The following is a 19,728-nucleotide window of genomic DNA, read 5'->3' on the forward strand; positions in this document are numbered from 1 at the left end:
ATCTTATACTCACAAAACATGACATCATAATATAAGTGTGGGGAAAATGTGAAATGTCTTCTGAGTATTTACAACTTGTTTGCAAATAGCAGATATGCCATTTACTCTATATACACAGGGTATGTCTCCTCATAATATCTCAGATCAGAACAATAAGGTAAAAACAAATAGCAAGTTTGCTTTAACAACAATTTATTTTGAGATCTACAACACCATCTGTTCCACTTGGGACTGGACTGTGAACTACCATGTGACGATGGATTCCTTGGACCCCCATGGCCACAACCCAGAACTCTGCATGGGCGCAACCACACTCTGCAATTTCCCCGGAATTGCGACGCGTCTAGTTTATATTAAAATAAATAATATTTTCACAGGACTCCTATTTGATTTTATTGCCCATTTTATTTGACAGTTATTTTTCCTCAAATTTTAACATAAATTCAGTAATAACAAAAGGCAACATGCAAGTGATAGCAGCACATTTAAAACGCACAATTCTCAAAGAGAACAAAACACATTCAGACTAGGGCTGGGCAATATGGATAAAATGCCCATATCACAATATTCTTTTACCAAATCCCTCAATATCGATTTTGTGACAACACTGACTATTGGTGCTTTCACAAACACAATGAGATTATTGATAAATAATCATCAGTAAAGGCAAACAATAGAATAACAAATATAGTAGAATAGCTAGAACAGTGAGGTAAGTTCAGAAAATGACATCACTTTACTGTAACACAGCCTTTAAAACCAGGAAGACAACACTTATGTCATATCACAATATTACAATATCCCAAAGTCTAGATATGCAGTCTCATATCATGATATTGATATTATCAATATATTACCCAGCCCTAATTCAGACAAACTGAAAGAGTAACATTATACTTTGCCCTCTGCAAAAAAAACTTTAGAGGTAGTGTTCAGTTTGAACAAAAACAAACAAACAAACAAGTTAATTAATGGGGGGTTTAAAAAAAAAGAGGCTATGATGAGCTCAACTAATAAATGTGTCTTGTATTGGGGTTCACTGAACCACAGACAACAGTGGGGGTTTTCCACTAACATTATTGCCTAAAGAGAACATTTATGATCTAGGGCAGTGGTTCTCGACCTTTTCTGGATCAGGACCCAATTGAAAATCTCAAAAGCGTTCGCCGGCCAGGCGGCCACCCACCTGACCACATAGCGGCTGCCGTATTAGTGGTCAGATGAGTGGGCCGTGTGCATTTTCATCACTATCACAATGAAAACTTTACACATTTCTTTCCTTCATATTAATGTTATATTATCATTCAAATCTTAAGTGTTTTTCCAATTGTTTGGGGGCCACTTGCAATATCCTCATGGCCCACCAGTCGGCCCCGGCACACAGGTTGAGAACCACCGATGTACAGTAGGGGGAGATGAAGAACACAGAGGACTTCACAGGTGAGTCTAGAGTGTGCTCCATCTCAAAAAAGTGCCCCTCTTTGACCTACAGTATGTCTTTTGTTTTTAATAAAAACAAAATCAAATGACAAGGTAGGTCTAATAATTATAGGCTAGAAATTAAAAAAGGCCAGGCCAGGGTAGTCACATTTCAAAGCAAAAAGTGTTACAGGGTACAGACTGTGTGTTGGTATCATGTACACACTAACAGAACACAATGAAGCCTGTGCAAACATGGCTCTTTTGTTCAAGAATCAGCCCTTACATCCACTACCGCCAGCTATAGTCATTCTAAGGGGGTTTAATTTGACATTTTCAATAGGTTAAAGTGCATTCCTTCTGATCAGCTGATTCTTGAAGCCAAGCATGTACAATGTACTGTCAATGTAAAGGTAGGAGACACCAAAGTCTGCATTTTCATCAATACGGTGTGTATCCGGCAATTCACAAGCTATGCTCAGAAAACTGTACGAATCTACAGTAAGAGTTAAAAAATATATATATACTATGCCCATGGTCTTGAGAATACAGAATAAAATAATAATTGTGATATTTTTTTCATGTTTGCAAATAATAACTGATTCTTTCTGAAGTTCACAGGTCAAGCTCTGAGTGTGTTTCTCTGGTCCTCTCGGCCAGGGGAACCTGTTCAAATTCAATTGCACAACTTCAGAAATACATTGGAATTGCATTTTCTTTAGCAACATGCTTTTAAACTATCCAGAGAGGTGACCAGGTATACATCAGGAGTCCAATGGTCACCAATGAAGCTACCACCTAATTACATAAGGTCCTTGGAACTCAGATTACATGAGGTGCAATGCATGCTGGTATTGATCAAAATAAATCACTGTTTGTCTGTGGGTGTTTGTTTATGATATGCAAACTTCATACACTGATACAAACATTACAATATAAAAAATGAGCATAATTATGTATAACAAAAGTAACAATAATGTGCAATTGTTTGTTTTTGGTTATTCTATTTTCATATCATGGGTTAGTGGACATGGGCAATGATTAGAACAGACTCAGACACACGCAAAGACAGAGACTTGGACTGCGTGTACTTTTAAAACAGTTCATTCAGGAAAGGAAAAAAAGAGTATTTCTTTTTATAAAGGTGGTGAGAAGGGTTTAGAGTAGAGAAGAGTTCAACAATGGCCCAAGTTATTGGTGTGGAGTCCAAAAGAGGCTGGCATTGGGGCTAAAGCTAGAATCTCTTGGTGTGGAGGAACAGTGAAGATGTTTGGGTCAGGTGGTCATTTCCAGCTGAAGGAGAATGGTCTTGCAGTCCTTTTCCAAATCCATGGGTCTAGGATTGGGGGGTGTAGTAGTAGCACAGTAGTTGGGAAGTGGGTTGAACTGTAGGAGAGTTATAGAATCTTCTGGAGGATGGCATTGGGCACTTCCAGAGTCTCATCCCTCACCAGGACAATGTCGTAAGAGTCCAGATATTTCTCCATGCTCTCTTCTACCTGCAGGACAACATAGTAGATGCAGATTGTTAATATTTTCATTGTGGCCATTGTGTTATAGGCCCTGACCACTTCGTTATTAGGTCACCCAAAAAAGACTATTTTTGATCTGCTGCTGATCTTGGCTGTTTAAAAGGTAAATTTTACTACTCTGTCTTTACTATACACATCTGTATGAACTCTGGACTACCTTTACATTTTTGATTAAATGTTTAGAAATGGGTCAAATATAGACAGTTTCACCCTTCCCCCAATTCTGGATGGCAATGCTATGTGACCTGGTCCCAGAGCTACAGCGAAAGGGAGGTCACAGATGGGGCTAAACAATAGGTCAAAATAAATAAATATCCTTTCTTACAGAGGTGGGCAACCTTTTCTATCTGGGAAGAAACGTTTTATGCTCATCAAACAATAACGGTTAACACATTGAGTGCCATAAACGGTCCGGACCGTTTTTGAGAATCCATGCGGGGAGTGCCATAAACGGTCCGGACCGTTTCTGGCCATTTTTCTTTTTATACGTGGGGCGCTCTAACGAAACTTTGGGATCATCCAAGGAGTCTCTGAGAAGGAGAGGCCGGGTGTGGATCCATGTCAAAAATCCTTCCGGTCGGCCGCTCCAATGTTAACTCCTTGACTAAAAGCTTAATATCTCCATTTCTTTTTAATGTGGTGGAAGTGAGCCGTTTTCGACTGGCGATCACTCTGCAATGGAGGATCGCGTTAGAAATATTATTGTTCCAGGCGTTAGTCGGGACCCTCCGCCGTCTCGCACGCACGCTCTGTTTACATGCACTTCCGCGTCGGGGCTTCTACAGCATGAAACGTATCAACGTAAGTGGATGGAAGATATGCAGGCACTGAACGTAAAGTGTCTTGAGACAACTTGTTGTGATTTGACACTTTAATAAAATTGAATTGAATTGAACGTACCCTATTTTAATAAACCTCTGGCACACAATGTGTTAATAATGGTTGTTTTTGATCACCTCAATAGCCTAATCTGATCACCTCGTAGATCAAAAAGAGGTGGTTGCCAGCCCCTGCTTTACTACATCTACAGTATATGAAGTTGGGTCTACAGCTAAATCACATTTATTAGCATATAATAGCCACTTAAACCCTGTATGCTTAGCTGACAGCGTCCCCCAGGACTCTATACTTGAGCCGTTCCTTTTTTTCTCTCTATACCAAAAATAGCCGTTCTTTAAGATTAGCTCGCACTCTAAGCTCGAGCTGAGCTTAGATCTGTAAATGTTCGTCCCAGAATAGGGACACTAGGGTTCATGTGGTTAGGATACATTTTTCCACAGTTTTCCAAATATTTTTGAGCAGTTTCCAAACCTTTCAAGATCTGGATCAAAGAGGAATTTTTCCATACTTTTCCCAGATATGCCACACCTGTGTTTGAATCCCGGTTACGTGTCTGTACCTTGTCATTGAGGAACCCAATCTTGAGGATGTTATCCTTGTTGGGCACTCCATCAGCCATGTTCAGGTCCCCCAGTGAGTCTCCCATCAGGATAATGTTGCAGTTGTCTTTCACCTGCTTGAAGTAGTCTGTGTTGCGCAGCGCACCATCATGCTTGTTGTACACGTGGATAAGCTCCCCTTTGAAGCCCTTCAGAATGCCCTGGGAGGGGAAGAACAGGAGCACATCAGTAATGTGTGTGATGGTAACTCTGTTGCCAAGGTACACAAAAATGTTAGCCATTTAGCTGGACCTTTTATCCATGCAATGAGCTCAAGGAAACATTCTTGCATTATCCCACTTTCTGTTCAGTTAAGGACATCAAATCAAGGCCAAGTTGCATGACAATAATGAACATGGTCCAAAATGGTCATATTAATTCATCAGAATTAAATGCAGAAATTGACATTTTGATGAATCCAGAGGAGGCAGATCGTTAAAGAGCATATCTTCTGATTTATTATTAAGGTCAAACTGTTCCCAGTACAAAGCAATGGGAGGGACCGCATTAACTACTAAGTTATACTTTGCGGGTTAACAGATTTCAGACTGGGCAGGTTAAGGGGACATGTCCAAACAATAGACAAGAGACAAAATGTGTTTTCAGACAGACTCACATTGTCATCAAAGTCCATGAAGTTGGAGACCACTTTGACATTGGAGTGGTAGACCCCCGCCTGGCGGATGATCTCCTCCAAGACATCCCCGAGGCCGGCCGAGAAGATGAACACCGGCACGTTGTGTTGCTGGAGGCGGTCGAAGAAATGCTCGTAGCCCTCCCTGGAACCAGTCAGCCACAGAGAGCACAAGGTGGTGAGATACACAGCATACATACAAACAAACAAACACACACACACTCACAGTTGGTAGCATAGCAGGTCCCTGAGCAACACACGTAAATGTGTTACAACAAGACAGTCATGGAAACGGCATTGGATAAACAGCTAAAATGTACTGTACACAGACAGTCTAAATGGAGCCACTGGGTTACCTTAGGGCGGCGTCAGAGTCCCTCACTACTTCTGGGAGTTTGTCTTTCTGTAGTCTCTGTTCAACCAGTAATGTGTGGGACTTAAAATACCTGGGAAAACATAAGCCAGCCACACACACACACACACACACACACACACACACACACACACACACACACACACACACACACACACACAAACACACCTTTATGAGCACGAATCTCATGTCTGTGTGTGTATGCTTGTCGTGTTTATTTATGTGTGTGCATCTGTATACAGTATGTCATTAATTGCATCTGCAAGTGTATATATGACTCTGTGTTGGTGTGTGTTACTTACCATTCTACCATAAAGGGGTATTTCTCCTCCATTGTTAGATGGGGGTCTATCTCTATGGGATAATATTTGTTCTTCAGCTGCAACAGCTTTTGCCTACAGTCCTCTGTCACCAGCGTGCAGTTGTCTATGATATCTACAACAAGTTGGGACATAACGTCACTGACACAAGCAATCACATTATGATAGAACTAAAATGAAAGGATGCCTAGAATACAGAATGACCCCCAGCCCTTACAAATAAACATAGAAACACACACAGGCTTTAATGTTCCACGATAATAAATTACAGTACGTACTGTATTATCAATGTTTTGTCAGATGACATGATTAAAACACCCACTAATCCAACCAAAACAATTGAAGGACATCATATGTGGCTTTTTGATATACTCACTGTGACACGAGGGGCAGCGTTTTCCATTGACCGCAAACTTGCTTAACGTCATATCAAAGTCTGTGATAATCTGTGGCAGAGAACAAGAGAACATACATTGAGTGCTGCTCTCCTACGGATGGATGACAACTGAATTAAACCCTATTATATTTAGTTGACCAGTGTTTAATAGGTGTCTAATATGCGCCCTCTTTTCCCTCTACACTAAATATCTTCGCTGAAAATAGCTGATCTACATGTTGAGCTTTTAGAACTGGTATTTTGGCCAAATGTTCATCCCAGAATAGGGATAGGGACGCTATAAGGGTTATGTGGTTAAAGGAAAAAACACCATAAACTGTCTTTTTTCCTGTCTTAGTAAGGACTCTACTGGGGGAATGGAACACTATTCTAAGATATTCACTCATTTGGAGTTTTCAAGAATCAAGAAAAAAAAAGCGCACAGTACTCTGGCACCACACAAGATCCTTCAGTCCACCTGTATTTGTTATGTTTTTAGGGTTTTCCTTCACTTTGTCACCCATCTATATATTACAGCTTCAGTGGGATGTCGACACAAAAAAATGTGCTGACAAGGGAGGCTTGATTATCTGAGTTTTCAGAGATAATGCAGGCTTATGTCTTGTATCACCACTAGATGGCACTATTTCACACAAGTATGGTCACTGCTGACAAAAATGTCTGTTGACACCCTTATTTTTAACTCTATGGTTGACACACACACACACACACACACACACACACACACACACACACACACACACACACACACACACACACACACACACACACACACACACACACACACACACACACACACACACACACACACACACACACACACACACACACACACACACACGGCTAACCTGTAGTTTGGAAGCTCCCCCCTTGATGAGGCCACAGATGATTTGTTCCACCCTCTCAGGGTCCCTCATGTGGACCGTGCTCTTTTCAAACTGAGGCATCTGGAAACACAGATGAAAAGAGGGTTAGATGCGCAGAATGAGAATGTACTCGGAAAGAAAGACAAGAGAGGGGAGAAATTTCAAAATGGACATTTTATTTTTTCTCCCTGCCCTCCCTTTCCCTGCCCGCCCCCCTCTTCTTCCTTTCTGAAAAATAAATATAAATAAATAATGGAGCTTACGCAAAACAAATTTTACCCACTTCTTTACACCTGTAAACCAGTGATGTGACAATAAAGTTGATTCCAATGTTGACTCTATTCTATTCATTTGAACTAACATAAAAAAAGATCCCATTAAACACAGAGGCCATATCTAAATGAAGCCAAAGTATGTAAAAATATTGCATTTATTTAGTAACATGATTCACATCTGCCAACAGCATGTTGCCTTTTTTGTGCCTGGGGTTTATTGGAGAAGAGGTTGCCAATATAATGGTCTGGGCAGTCTTCATATTATGAAGACCTCCCAGGCCATTATCTGAAAACAGATGTTTATGGTTCACAGCACAAATGTTGTTGTTCATCCCACTTTCACACACAAAGACAGCACACTTTAGTTTTAAGAGGTTCTTGAAAACCTTTTCAACCACGTTAAATAGAGTCCGACACCAGGTCACCCAGACGAGTTTTAAGGTCATCTTGAGTTTCAGCCTTGGCATGGAGAAGGGGGGCCGATTAATGATGGCTGGAGGAGGGTGTTGGGGACGGAAGGGAGAGAAAGTTAGGGAAGGAGCAGGGAGGGGGTTGGAGCTGAGGACTAGCTATTCTTAAACACACTCTGTACAGTATGAACACTTGGGCTCGTCACAGCAGGGTGGTCGGAGAACGGTCGGAGAATCTCCAACAAGAACCAGGCTGCACACATGTAGGTAGACTCTAGCAGAGAAGATAATGATGTTTGGAACCCATTTATGAAGTACAGCAACCTGAACAACAATTCAAAACAAGCACCCAGCAAGACCAACGCAGAACAGGATGGATCCCTCCAGAGAGGAGAATGGACAATGGAGAAATAGGAGCAAGAGAGAAGAAAGAGAAATAGAGGAAAGTGTTGTTTTGCTTTTTAAGTGGTTAGGCAACGAGGAGGGAGAGAAGGACAAGACATGGATAGATGGATTCAGTCTTTAATGAAGAAGTAGTTGATTGTTGGGACTTGTGCTGCTAGGCTGCTACTCTAGGTATGGCTATATTGAAAGCACATTATCTTGTGCAGGGCGATTATTTCTCAGAAGTATTAGGTAAGCTCAATTATTCTTAACATTCCAGCGATTGGGCCGTCTTTCACAAGCAAAGCAAAGCGAAATGTTACAACACAAACCTCAGCCAAATCTCCTCTGGTTGCGAGAGAAACTGTATAATCTAAGTAATATTTCTCCCTTTACCCGTTTACATATCGTGTGAGAAGAGCTGAAAGAAGATCACATGGACTATTGGCAAAGCTTAAGAGGTTATTTCGAGGGCAGCCAGTTTCTTTGCAGTTGACTTGTCAAGGCAGGAATGCAATAATTATGGTAGTCATAACCAACAGCGTCTAGCTGGTGGCTATAGTTGTGCTACAGGTCTATGATACATTTTACGCAAACCCCCTTTTCCTTGGTGCCGGCTCTGCCGACCCAAGCTGTGAAGTTCAAGAGTTCAATTTATGAAGAAGGGCTTGCAATGCTTGTTTTGTGCTCTCATTTATTTAAAGTACAACTTTTTGATCCAAATCATATCTTATTCAGGTTAAGCTGACTTATTTTTTGAAGCATAAATCAAGAGTTGTGAGGCCCTTTTTCATGAATTTAAGTTGTGCTCCACTCCTTTCTGTTAACAGTTGTTATTGTTAGACCATAGCTGTGGATACCACCTGTGATTTGCAGTGTTCGTTAAACATCAACATTGTAGGTGCCATGGTTTGCATCTTGAGGCCTCCCATCAACTGCTATGTCATAAATAACTACCGTACTTCAACTCCCCTGACTCCCCACCCCACTGGTAACCAGATTAGGTGGATTTTGAGGCCACTCATGACACACAACCTCGATGTTGATGATAGTATCATAGTGGCACACACACACACACACACACACACACACACACACACACACACACACACACACACACACACACACACACACACACACACACACACACACGGATATGTGTGTGTGGGGTTGTGTGTGTAAAATGTATATCTTCGAGGTCTTGAATTTACCGTGTCAATGGTTACTGAACCCTGTGTAAACATGAGAGAGATCAGACACGCACAGACTTAGACACACACAAGCACACACAGCTGTAGTGTCACTTTACGGTTCTCCATATTTCCAAGCCCAAGGCAGACCACAAACACGCGCACACACATACCTTCCCAACTGTCAACAGATCAGTAGCAGTCTTATATAATCTCAAGTGGGCCAACACTTTATGATCCCTGGAGAGACATGGCACACATTTGCAGACACAAGCAAAAGATTGACAAGTTCCCCTTTTTTCTTCCTCTAGTCTACAGTAATCCTCCCCCATCTTCAAAATCGCAATGACACATAACAGCTTCCTCAAATCTACAGTATGCGTTGCCACTGTCCAATCAAAACCTTATTTATACGTACTAAAAGTACACTACAGCCTTAAGAAGAATTTGGAAAATGATAGCTTCCTTTTTAGAACAAATATTTTGAATGTTAAACTCTGTTACAGGATCTTGAATCGGTTTGTTGTGCTATGCTTAAAAAAAACTCCAAAATCTCTATAGACTATGTGAACCTGCCGCGAATGTCATAGGGGCCTGGGCTTAGAGGTTTTCTTTTCCCATAAGAGCAGACCTGTATACTGTATACACTGTCTCACAACATACGGTGACATGCATTTAGCAAGAGTTTTCACCAGCATTAGACTTCTTGTTTGATTCGGTCATCAAAATGTATGACTCTAGACATCACACTTATGCAAGGTTAAAAGGTCCATACTGGTGTCAATGTATGTCATTGATTGATTTCCCATAAATCTTCTTTTTTTTTCCGTTAATGGCTTGATTTTCATACCGTCCCTCAGTATAGGGATAATGTTGCAAACTAAAAACATATCATAGTCTAAAATAGCCAATCTACCAGCTCACAACACGTCCCAATGTGATGCGGTGTGAGCTTGTAGCTCGGCTATTTTAGCTTTTTTTGCATGACACAATACAATGAAGTATAAAATAGGGCATTATTCATGAAAAAACATAAAAAGATGAAATATGGAGATACAAGGTTTCTGCCCGACAGCGATGATATGAAGAAGTGGAGTATAATATAATGTAATGAGAGGCTTACCTCGGCTCCTGGAGTCTGGATTCAAAACACAAGAGTGAAGAAAACATTCTCTGGCTGCCGCACGCTTATATAGCCACAGAAATGCAGAGGGGGCGTTGCCCAAAATAGATTAGACCTCCCTCCCCCCTCACAGCAGGGCTAACAAACACACACACACACACACACACACACACACACACACACACACACACACACACACACACAGTGATATATAGTGACAATATCAGCTGACGCATGTAAACACACGCATACGCAGAAAACCTATAGATATATTTGTATCTTTGATTTTCAAACAGGCCATATGATATGACAGACCCGCTCCACTTGCTGCATTAGCCCCCCCCCCCCCCCCCCACACACACACACACACACACACCTCAAGGGGTCAATAAAGGTTCAGTGGATGAATAAAGGTCTATTAATAGTGGAGGAATGGTGGCAGCAAAGGAAAGGTGACATTTCTCGACATGCCTTGTGACCTCTGACCAAGGGGTCTGTCAGATGGACCCAGAAAAGCAATTACATTAGGACAGGTTTAACTCGCATGTCGTATTGACAGGATGGACACACTTCACTTGCCAACTGTCAGCTGAGCAAACTCATACTAACACTCACATACAGTACATATAGTCTACAGATCATTGAGACCACCCTGGAGAAATAAATACACATTTCCAAAATGACAGTTGACCTAAGTGCTGTACAATCAACAGTAGCAAAGACCATAAAAGAACACAATAAAACACAAAGGCCAGTTTAAAAAAACAAAAGGACAATCAAATAATAAAAGCAATAAGACCATAAGAAAAAGAAAGGCAACTCCCATACTGAGTTAAAGGTACAGTAAGTGATTTCTTGTGTGTGTTAAACTTAAGGTCCGTGCATAGCGGGAGCGATTATTTTGAGCGATTCATTTGCATTAATTTAAACTGCTGTTATGAGTATGCACACTGAGCGCATTTATGTTTCAAAACAAGGTAGAATTTCCTGCGAGAATAAAATCATCAACCTATATGAATGAGGCATCACCAAAATTAAAGTTTTATGTGAAATAATCACGTCAGTTTTTCGTATCGTTTATTCACGTCGCTCATAGTGTGCTGACCTTGGTAAATAGCTCTATTTTCTGATAGTATAGTTTGTTTAGTAACTGGGGTCTGCCTGTCTGTACAGCTCTTTAATAAACATAAAATACATTTTCAGGTCAGGATACCAATTTAATTCTATCAGGAGAGAGAACCCATACAACACGAATCACGATAAACAAGTGAAATTGGAAGAGATGACACAAAGATGTGAGTAGACAAAATTGGACTAAAGACTCTTTACACTATAGAATTGAAGCTGATAAATGGTACTCTCACTCTCCTGATTGGATGAAATTGACAACCCACCTGACAATGTATTTTTTGCTTAGGGACACCCCCTGTTACTATCAGAATATCAAGCTCAAAATATCACTTACATTACCTTTAAAAGCCAAGGAATAAATGTGTTTAAAAATAGGATTCAAAAACAAGCAGTGTAGGGGAACTCATTCCGGACCGTTTAATGATTTGCAGGCAAACGATAAAAGCTTCAAATCAATCCTAAAATGTACAGGGAGCCAGTGAAGAGAGGCCAGCCCAGCCAGTACGGGGGAAATATGCTCTCGCTTGCATTTTTCTTTTAACCCATTTAAATGGAAAGCAAACCTATGTTGCTATATCAGTGGTGCTCAAACTTTTTCATGTCAAAGAATTATATGTATTTGGCCCCCATCTCAAAATATTTTGTAATAGGGACCCCGCAGAAGCAAAGGCTTGAGTCAAAAATGTTCCCTTTAAGAATGTATTCAAATATTTGCAAAAATGTTCAAGATTTTTCAAAAAATAGCAGTCTACAAGCCAAGGTCATAGTGCGGCACTGGGTGCCGCGCTATGAGCTTGTATATCTGCTATTTTTTAATAGCCAAAGTATAAAATACGGATAAAGTGGTTACACAGATGCTTCCCCGGTTTGAATGGGTTAAATTATGAGCTGCGGTATTCTGTGAGACGGAGGCCTGGTAGGCTAACATAACATAAAGGGCATTGCAGTAATCAACTCGGGTTGAGATAAATGCCCTATAACCCTTTAAAAATAACAAAATGATAAAAAAGGACTTGACCTAGATCAGCTGGAAAAAGATTTTGTCCGTTTCAAAATCACTACCCATTATCACACCTAGACTTTGGGTTAGATATGGTTCCAGGTGCCATGAGGGGCATCAGTCACCACTGGGTCCAAATATAAGAACTTCAGTTTTACTAAATAACATTTAAAACATTTAAGGCCATCCAAGCTTTGATATCCTTGAGGGAGTCCAACAATGATTAAAGAGTTTACATCTTTCCAAATCAATTTCAATGGAAACAAGCCCCTAGGGCTTTTTGTGTTATCCTTTAGCAATCATTGTAATATCGTGCCACTGTAGTATTTGCAACTGTTAATAAAGTATTCAATCAATCAATCAAAGACTGGGCTATATGGCCAAAAGCAAATAACCCATTATCTTTGACCAAATGCCTCAACATCAATATTATAATACTGTGGGAATGACTTGGTGCTTTCACAAAATATTTACACAATTACATTTTTGATAAATAGTCGTCAGTAATGCCTATGTGGGTAAACAGGACAGCTAGGTCAGTTAAGTTCAGAAAATATGCCATAGATCATTTTACTGTAATGCAGCCTTTAAAACTGGGAAAATACAGCTCTTATCCATATCACAATATTACAATATACACAATTCCAGACGATATAATTCACATATGTATCACAACATCAATATATTGCCCAGCCTAACCGTTATCCCTGCTTTAACATTTCTGATCATTTGTGCAGAGTGCTGGCCAAAAGTCTGGTATGACAGCTATTGAATTATATCTGACCAGTTAAGATTAATAACTTCTCCTTGTCTCTAGGCCAGTTGTGAAACTTAAAAAGTTCAAAAAGGTCAAGGTTCACTTTTCTCCCAGCCAATGACAGATGGTATGGTTGTTTAGTGATGGTCAGGCATCAATCACACACGCAACTAACCTCATGCCTTACACATCCATGCCACAGTTTATGATCCATGCACACACACACGCACGCACGCACGCACGCACGCACGCACGATAAGCAAATGCCATTGAGTTATACTTTATTGAACACAAAGGCCTATCAACCTATAGTGCTTGCACAAGTAGGTCTAATACAAATGCAGGACAAGATAAACTAACCCTATGTTAGTCAGATAAAGGTCAACTTTTCACAACAGCTTGTCTCATGTTCTTTCTTTTGCCTCATTCCACTACAAAACTGACAATACTAAAGACACTGTTCTGTCCAAGTTGATGGAAGAGAACCCCAAACAAGTCCTCAAATACCAACCTGTACAAGGCAACAAGGTTTTAGAAGGGAATACTACCATCAAATGATTTCTGGACTTAAACATTTAAGCACTATATACAGATTTGTCAAACAAATAAGAGAAAATAACAGATATACATAAAACCTCACAATACGTCACATTGCAAATTCGCAACACAATGTGAGCTTGTGGATCTGTTATTTTCCTCTATTTTTGAAATAAACAATGATGAAAAAGTTTTAATTGAGTGAGAATTTGACACCATTCTCTGGCAGCAGAGCTTGGTTTCCCTATTCTGAGCATAATGCCATTCGGCAGAATATATAACTTGTAGTGAATCAGGTAATGTGTTGTACTTATTAGGAGCACAATAATATTTGCTACATCCTTTGTTAGAGCACTGAGGCTTCCTTAGTATAGAGGTAGTTGGCAGCTGCTGATCCATGCCTGAGAAAGCGGAATAGGAAAATAAGCGGACAATGTCAAATAAATATATTTAACCATTGTTCTACAATTAGCCCAGCTACTACTCTACTTGGTCTCTTCAATTTGGTGGAGGGTTTGCTGTACAAAGCAGGCTGGAACATGATCCGTCTCACATACCACAGCCCGCACAACTAGGCCAACTTTGTCTAATCGCATTTGCCCTGGCCTGAATACGAATCTCTTTCCAATAGCAGTGTTTACATTCACTTTCAAAAATAAATAGTTGACCAATCGCTGTAGAGATTTCAGAGGTGAGGTTTGGGTTTCCTTTGCTGACTAAGATTCTCGCTTGGTGGAGATTGATAACCAGTGAAACATCAGATGTAGGTCAGAAATCCTATCCGGTATCAACCCAAGCCCTACAGGCTGCTTAATTGGCCACAGTGGTTGCGATGGTGCACTCTGTCAAACCAAACCCAAACAGGAATGAAGAAAACAAGTTCCTCATTTCAAAATCAAATGAGGTCAAACGTGCATCTTGTGCTTGTTTCTTTTAATACCTTATACCTGCATGTTGTGAGCTCTAAAAAAAACAGGCTTACGAGAGCTGTACAATGGCTCACTGTTAGGTGATACATGGGCTGAAAGTTTTTCTTCTGTGAAATCAATGCATATTAAATTCTTGAAATTGTGGACCATCACAGCATTTGACAGCACAGTTATGTGTAGCCTGAGTTTCATACAAACAACAACAGACATCTTGCAAATAATGGAAGACTCAAATCATTTCCCCAACAACTGTCAAATTGCCAGATTATCCCCCCCACACACATTCCTTTGAAATCTCAAAAGGCCTTGCATGGTCTTTACAAAAAGGTTAGAGAACATTGCTTTGAAACAGGCCTTGGCTCAGCAGGGTCGAAGGTCAATGAGGACAAAGTACAGGACTGTCCTGAGCCCCCCCAACACAGGTCACAGTTCATCTGTTGAAGTTGCACGTGCTATTACTACTCATTCAATCCTGCTATGCCTCTGACATTGTCCAAGGACAGTGGGGGGAGAGGTGCTCTGAGGCTTTTCACTCAGTAGGAACAAAAGGGACGATATGGCGATATGGCAGCAGGAAAATGTGCTCATTTACCTGAGCACATTGCCACATGGAGGACAAAAGACAACGGAGGAAGACTGGCGCTCTTCACTCGGCTCAAATTCTATTGATGCTTTTGTGCACATAACACTAACGGAGATCGTGACCCTGCAAACTAGTCAATTGATATGTGACTTGTGGTGTAGCGATTTAAGATCGTAGTCGGTTGTGAGTCTGCAGTGCAAAAGCACATGCAAATGTCATAATTCAAAAACAATGATAATCATTTTAACATTGCTAATAGAATAATATATTTTACATGTGTCTATTACTGTTGACAATTTTCATGTACTGTAGCATCACACCAGAGGAAAATAACATGGTCATTGTACGTTATGATGGGGATGACCAGAAGTCAAGGAATTACAGTGATTATGTAAAACTAAAGACTAATTCACATATTCACTAAACATATACAGTATATTGTATATGACTGTGTTGCTTGCCATAAGCAACACTTTTGAACGACGACGTAGTGAATAGTGAACTACGCCAGTACACAAGGGACGGGATGTTCCTGATATTCCAAGTTAAACAGCTGATGGGAACTGGCTAACACTGGCTATACACACCCTGTATCTTAGATGAGATTCCCTTTAACTGTTAAAGTTTAACATCTAGAACTAACTGTCCAGGCCTACTATAACATCCCTCTCCATGTAGTTGTCTATAGACTGATCTTGCTGACACAGTCGGATCACGTCCTTCATTGACATTCTCAGTCACCTGAGGGAGAGTTGGTATTCTGTTTTTCCTTCAATATTGCACTAATGCATGCTCATCAGTTCAATTTGCTGTTTTGACCACAATTTCTGTTTACTGACGTCTTTCCTGTCTTTCATAAAATGCAGAATCCACTTTAGTCACTTTACCTATTGAAACATTAGCCAGTTGAACAGTCTTTGTCACTGAAGATCCTGCGATGCTCCAATAACGAACCCTCTTGCATAACCACTTGAATCATTTTCTCTGGTAACAGATAGGTCAGTGTAGAGAGACAGGAAATTAAGGGCAGAGAGAGGAGAGACATGCAAGACAAGACAGGGGTCGGATTCAAACTTGGGTCTTTGTGCTCACGATGAGTATATGGCTGCCCAAGCCCAAACTGACTGAGCCATCAGCCACCCCTTCTCTTGCCATCTTGATCCAAAATCGAGGTCAACTGGGCCTGCCCAGCATTTTTAAGGCTCCGCCAGCGTCAGCCGTGGCCGGAGGCGGAGGCATCCAATTATCTTGACCACGATATCTCAGGAACGCCTTGAGGGAATTTCATGACAATGAGCACAAATGACCACTTGGACTCAATGATGAACTGATTAGATTCTAGTCATTAGAAGTAGGTGCTCAAAGGTCAAGGTCACTGTGACCTCACAAAACATATTCATTTAATTCCTTCAAAGTCTAAGTGCTAAGTGGTATTTCTAATAAAACTACTGTAACCATTATCATATCATCTCTACTCCAAATGCTTTTTTTGTTACATGAAGAAACAAAGGCAAATCATATTTTAGAGCCGGGGTTACCTAATGCTGTTTCAGTACATCAGAAAGTATGTTGTATTGAACCTTGCCTGGTAGACTTCAATCTCTGTGTGTGAATGGCTGAATGTAACTACACATTTTAGTGCTCTGAATAAAGGCACTATATGGAGATCATTCTCCATTCCTCTAATATCAAAATGACCATCTGGCCAAGTAGGCCATCTACTACTATAGGAACTCCCCAAACCCCATACTGTACACAAGCCCTTGGCAGCGGACTAGATCACCACGCCCACTGAGCAAGTTGCCATGGTCGCCATGGTTACACCCCTCTGTTCGGCAGCAGATAACCCATTTCAGGGTTACCACAGGAAACCCTGTTCTCTAATGAGTTTCTGTCACAAGGATTATACAAACATAAACAGTGAATAGTCATATATCCAATGACGTAACAGGTAATATGTAATAAGATGTGTAATATGAAAATTTAGGATAATGATGGTACAAATCCCTAGTTTAGAAACAGATTTCTTAGCCACTTAAACCCCAAATGGTTGACCGGAGTCCCTCGGGCTCTATATTAGTGTCTTTTCTGTTTTCTGTTATTGTGGGGAAAGCTCTCGCTGAAAATAGCCAATGCTGTGAGCTTGTCGATCGGCTATTTTCTGCGAAAGCTTTCCCCACGCTTGCCCCCAACCAACTCCAAACACTGAGATATTGAGAGGTTGATTGATTTACTATATTCAGAGCCAGTAGTGCCTGTAAATGAACTGTATCAGTTCAAAGTTTTTCCATCAGAGACTTTTTCTTTGGTTTCCACAAACCAAACAGGGAACCACAACTCAAGTTTAGGTTCCCTGTCAAATTTGTATCTACCTGGCTATTTATTGAGGAAATGCCAATACAGGCACTATGTGCTAGCAGTATCTTTACAATCATTTATATTTTCAAACAAGCATCAAAAGATACCCATAGGTTTGATTGAGGACAATAATGTGAAGCAAAAGTGCAATGCTGATCAATAGCCCACTAACTACAATTCAATCAAACTTACATACACTTTGAGGGTAATGTGAGCTTTCAGTGTATCTATCAGTTTTTCTCCATACAAGCCAGGTAAACCGGTTAGACTAAAATATGGAAATGAAAGACTGTGTATAGCTAGTGTATAGAGAGCTACAGTAGCATAAATGTTGCTCTAGTGTGCCATCCTGAGGCCTCAAGGTGAAACACACAGCAGTCTCCTTCAGAGACATTTGTATAGTCTCGGATCCTTTCTGACTCCTTAAATTGTTTCCCTTTCTTAGCTGACTACCAGTTGTTGGTAATGTTGTCTTAATCCCGGGTTCCAGGTTTATTCTTCTGTTGCTGTCACTGCATAATTCTGGATACAAGATCACACTTTAAATGTTTAGGCCAAGTGGAAAAACAACAGCCAAGAAAAACTGAGGCCTCCTGGGGATGAGCAATCCCTGCCTTGTCTGCAGAAGAGGAATTATATCACTGTCATCATCAGACACTGACAGCTTTTTAACACATTTCAAGGGCCGAGGGATCATGAAATTCATTCAAAAAGTAAATCATCCATTGAAATAAGAAAAAACAATAACATCACTGCAGATATACTGTAACAACTACAGTGGTTTGATAGCGTGGGAACCCCATGTAGGCCTACAGTAACTTAGTTATGGTGCATGGTTTTCGCATGCTAGCATTGATATGCTACAGCGCTGGATGTTTGTGCTCATCCATGGAGTCAGGCTTCATCAAAAGCAGATGGCCAGAACCACAGACTCGTCCATTAACTTAACCACATCTTTCACTATTTTAATCAGACAATATCAAAACGTGAGACCTCCAAAATGAGTGTAATATGCTAGATTGGGCTGTTAATATCTGAGATGTGAACAAAGGATTCCATTGAATCCAATGGTAATTATTCAGTTTTCTCCTGTACTGGTCTGGTGACATTAGATGACATGCCGTATGCTAGTTGTTAGAGCCCATCGGAGTCGGACAATTAAAATACACTCTGCAGACTCCATTTGGACAGATGTTGTTTCAGCAGTGCATCACCACGAGTGGGACAAGGCTACCAGCTGTTTGAAAGACTCAAAGGGATGCCTGAGTCCTGACAACAAAAGGACAGCTACACTATTATGCACCTCAGCACCTGTCGAGTCAACGTTATTCAACACATTCCTACTTTACATTGACATCTGGACAGTGTCAGTGGGACTGTTCTTTATGTTGTCCTGCTGTCATTGGGAAGGCGAGGGAGAGGTATCCGCATACCTAAGCTACAAAAACCTGTCCAACAGCTAAAAATTCCCTGACGAAAATTCCTCATGCTCTCATTTCACAGTCTATGGTCACGCTGATACAGAATATTTGCTGTCATTCTTCGTTTTTTGGCGATGGTTGTACAACAATACACTGTTGTTTTGGATATTATTTATGGCCAGCTAGCTATAATGACCTCTAAAATGTATTCTAGTGAACATCCGCTACTGCGCAGAGCGGCAGAGAGCGGCATGGAGTCAAGTCTTCACGTTCACACTCACCATCTCTATGATCTTGAATTTCTTCCCCGCTCGCTTCTTCTTGGCGACGATGTATTGGGCGAGAACTACTCCACCGAACAGGGCACACACGCTGGCACTCGCCGCGGCGCCAACCTTTACCACAGCCGTTTTATCCATGGCTGTGTCGCTCCTTTACGAACCGTCCCTTATGTCAACATGGTCCCTCCCTTGTTCAGCAGTCTAGTCTGCATTCTGCGAACGACGATCGTCTATTGCGTCTCTACCATTTCTATGTGAAGAGGGGGGTGTATATTTCCATCTTACGTAAACATTCCCCTCAGAAGACCCCAAATAATGTCCAGACCTGGTCTGGTTCGAACTTATCACGTAACGTTTTTTTTTTTGTAT

The 19,728-nt window shown here is 40.8% G+C and overlaps 1 protein-coding gene across 1 annotated transcript; it reads right to left on the bottom strand.

Moving 5' to 3' along the window:
• Window positions 1-248: 248 nt before the first annotated feature.
• nt5c3a (5'-nucleotidase, cytosolic IIIA) lies at window positions 249-19,557 on the bottom strand. The gene is made up of 8 exons (XM_084053486.1): window positions 19,360-19,557; window positions 6,963-7,061; window positions 6,094-6,163; window positions 5,700-5,832; window positions 5,381-5,470; window positions 5,007-5,169; window positions 4,351-4,551; window positions 249-2,918 (listed from the first exon to the last, which is right to left on the bottom strand). Exons 1-8 carry the CDS (start codon window positions 19,495-19,497, stop codon window positions 2,817-2,819), a joined length of 996 nt encoding a protein of 331 aa, XP_083909612.1. The 5' UTR covers window positions 19,498-19,557; the 3' UTR covers window positions 249-2,816.
• Window positions 19,558-19,728: the final 171 nt, after the last annotated feature.

This window comes from Gymnoscopelus microlampas, assembly GCF_963454915.1.
Source record: "Gymnoscopelus microlampas genome assembly, chromosome: 3".
In the NCBI taxonomy this organism is placed as follows: domain Eukaryota; kingdom Metazoa; phylum Chordata; class Actinopteri; order Myctophiformes; family Myctophidae; genus Gymnoscopelus; species Gymnoscopelus microlampas.